This window comes from Cucurbita pepo, chromosome LG02 (assembly GCF_002806865.2).
Source record: "Cucurbita pepo subsp. pepo cultivar mu-cu-16 chromosome LG02, ASM280686v2, whole genome shotgun sequence".
Lineage (NCBI taxonomy): Eukaryota > Viridiplantae > Streptophyta > Magnoliopsida > Cucurbitales > Cucurbitaceae > Cucurbita > Cucurbita pepo.
Genome location: NC_036639.1, coordinates 8,920,672 through 8,923,515, shown reverse-complemented (window position 1 = coordinate 8,923,515; position 2,844 = coordinate 8,920,672). Strand labels below are relative to the sequence as shown.

At 38.2% G+C, this 2,844-nt stretch overlaps 1 protein-coding gene across 1 annotated transcript; it reads left to right on the top strand.

Moving 5' to 3' along the window:
• Positions 1 to 938: 938 nt before the first annotated feature.
• Positions 939 to 2,305, top strand: LOC111787958 (probable carboxylesterase 18). Its single transcript, XM_023668071.1, has one exon. It carries the CDS (start codon positions 1,176 to 1,178, stop codon positions 2,202 to 2,204), a length of 1,029 nt encoding a protein of 342 aa, XP_023523839.1. The 5' UTR covers positions 939 to 1,175; the 3' UTR covers positions 2,205 to 2,305.
• Positions 2,306 to 2,844: the final 539 nt, after the last annotated feature.

Genomic DNA, 2,844 nt, shown 5'->3' with positions numbered 1-2,844 from the left:
AAATAAAAGATTGCACGTGTCATGCGAGTCTTACCATCTATTATTATATCGGCTGCATTAAGTTCTTCTAAAAGCTTCAATCCATCATTATAATTTTACTTGATTTTAGGATGCCTAATAAAAAAATTTAAATTATTAAACGTTGTCTATACCAATAAGGTGTACTTTCTTTTTCGATGACCTAATCATAAGAACTCTAGAGTTAAGTGTGAATTTCTATGTTGGGTGACCTCTTGGATCTTTACTTAAGATGCATGTGAAAAGGATCCATGTTGGTCTGTGAGGATAGTTCTACCCTTAGAAGCGAGGATGCAGGAGAATGTCAGATTAGATGACGAAGATCGAGACCACATGGCGGTGAGTATCACAAAGCATCTCATTTTATGATACAATCGAGTATCACAAAGCAAAGTATAGCAATTTGGATAACCCATCAACTTTCACGTTCACAAATCACCTAATTTTACACGGTATCTAGTAAAACCATCCTTACTATAATTCGTTTTGCTCAATCATAGCATAGTCGGTCCTAAACTATTCATCCAAATCATTCATTATTCAATTTCAATCCATATGAGTCAAATTCATCATAAAAAATTCTCTTCATAGCTTAATAGTCTAAATTGGCTAAAAAATCAACTTAAAATAACTCAAATTAGACCAAAATACTTAAACATGAAATTGATTCAATTGAACTAGTCACGTCATCATCTTCAACCTCCAACTCCAATGCACGTATTTTTTAGATTTTGAATTCGTTTTCTTTGCATTTATGGGCTTGTTCTCGTCTGAATCAACCATAACTCCACGGATAGATTTTCTCAAAAAAATTCTTTAGTACCAGAATCATAAAAAACCATTAACTCAACCAAAAGATACTCAAAGATACTGAAGTTTGTTTAATATTATTTTGAGATGTGAAGTTATTATCATTTTGAATCAGTACGGACCCAATTGAAGTGAGAGATATTTTGAAGTGAGAGATACACTTGTAAGCACTTTGTTACGGTGATAGACTACCACAAGTTCTCTCCGGACCACATCAATCTTTGATCATCCACCTACGATCATTCTTCCAAAAGAGTTTGTCTGGTAGTCAAAATGGTTGGCACGACCCACATGAATGAATTCCCTTTATAACACACAAATACACTCATAGCCTAAAACAAACCAAAATGTCGTCTTCCCCTGAAATTCCAACCTCAACGCTCCGTCTTCCATGGAAGCACCGTCTAATGCTCCGTCTCGGTACTATAGCCACCAACACCTTTTGCCGATCCGATTTCACCATCAACCGTTGGCTCACCGGAATCCTTGACCGGAGAAGCCCCCCCTCCTCCATACCAATAGACGGCGTTTCCTCTTACGATCTCCTCATCGACAAATCCCGCAACCTCTGGGTTCGAATCTTCACCCCCATCGACGATGTTCAATCCCTCCCGGTGATTTTCTATTACCATGGCGGCGGCTTCGCTTTCTCTTACGCTGATTCATCTCTTTACCACACCACCGCTCACCAATTCGCCAAACAACTACGCGCCGTCGTGATCTCCGTTAACTACCGCCTCGCTCCGGAGTTCCGATTCCCGTGCCAATACGACGACGGATTCGACGCATTGAAATTCATAGACGAAATCGATGATGGGACATTACCGGCGAGTGCAGATTTGGGGCGTAGCTTCATTTTGGGGGAAAGCGCCGGGGGGAATCTGGGGCACCACGTGGCAGTGAGAGCGAGCGAGTACGCATTCAAGAAACTGAAATTAATTGGGTTTATAGCGACGCAGCCGTTCTTCGGAGCAGAGGAAAGAACAGAGTCGGAGATTCGGCTATGCAATCAGCCGCCGTTGAGTCTGAAACTTACAGATTGGTTTTGGAAGGCGTTTTTGCCAGTTGGGTCAGATCGAGATCACGCGGCGGCGAATGTTCTCGGGCCGAACGGAAGGGACATTTCGGGAGTGGAGAAGTTTCCGGCGACGGTGGTGTTAGTGGGAGGGTTTGATTTGCTGCAGGATGGGCAGAGGAGGTATTACGAGGGGCTGAAGAGAATGGGAAAGGAAGTGAAGATGGTGGAGCTTCCAAACGCCATTCATGGCTTCTTTTGCTTCCCCGATCTGCCGGAATATTCCTCCATGATTCAGGCGGTGAGGGACTTCATCGCCGCCCAATGGCAAAACTGTAAAAAGGAAGGACTCGTAATTTAATAATACTGTCAGTGCACGTTATCCCTATTTTATTTTAATTTTTTATTATTATTACTTTCTCTTTGATCTATAATATTGGTGGATCCTCTCAATTATATCTCCATTTTTTAATTTTTTTTTCAGTATTTAATTAATATATTAAGATTTTAAAAATTATTGTATACTTTTGTGATTCAAATTAGGGCTCACATGGTATAATTGATGTTGACATTTACGTTTAAAACTTTAATTTTCATAATTATTATGTTTACAATTTAACGTTATTTATTAAATGAAAAGTATTGTTGACAATCTTGCACATAATGCAAGATAAACGTGGAGTTATTAGTTGTTACCTTTTTATTTGTATATTTATTATGTTTTTATTTTATGATTTCTTTTTATGAAATAATCAAAGTTGTATAGCTATCATTTTTCATTTCATGGTTTTTCTCTAGGTTCATGAGTTTGTTGATGAATTAGATCTTGAAATTAGATTAAAACGTTTTAGAAAGTATTTTCGTACAACTTTTTGTGAAGAAATCTAGAAGTGAAACTCATTTGAAGAGGAACTTCAAGAATGGTGAGTTATGATTTGTTAGCATAGCAAACTTTGAATGCATTTAATGAAATAGAATAAAATCTATTTTTGTTGGAAATC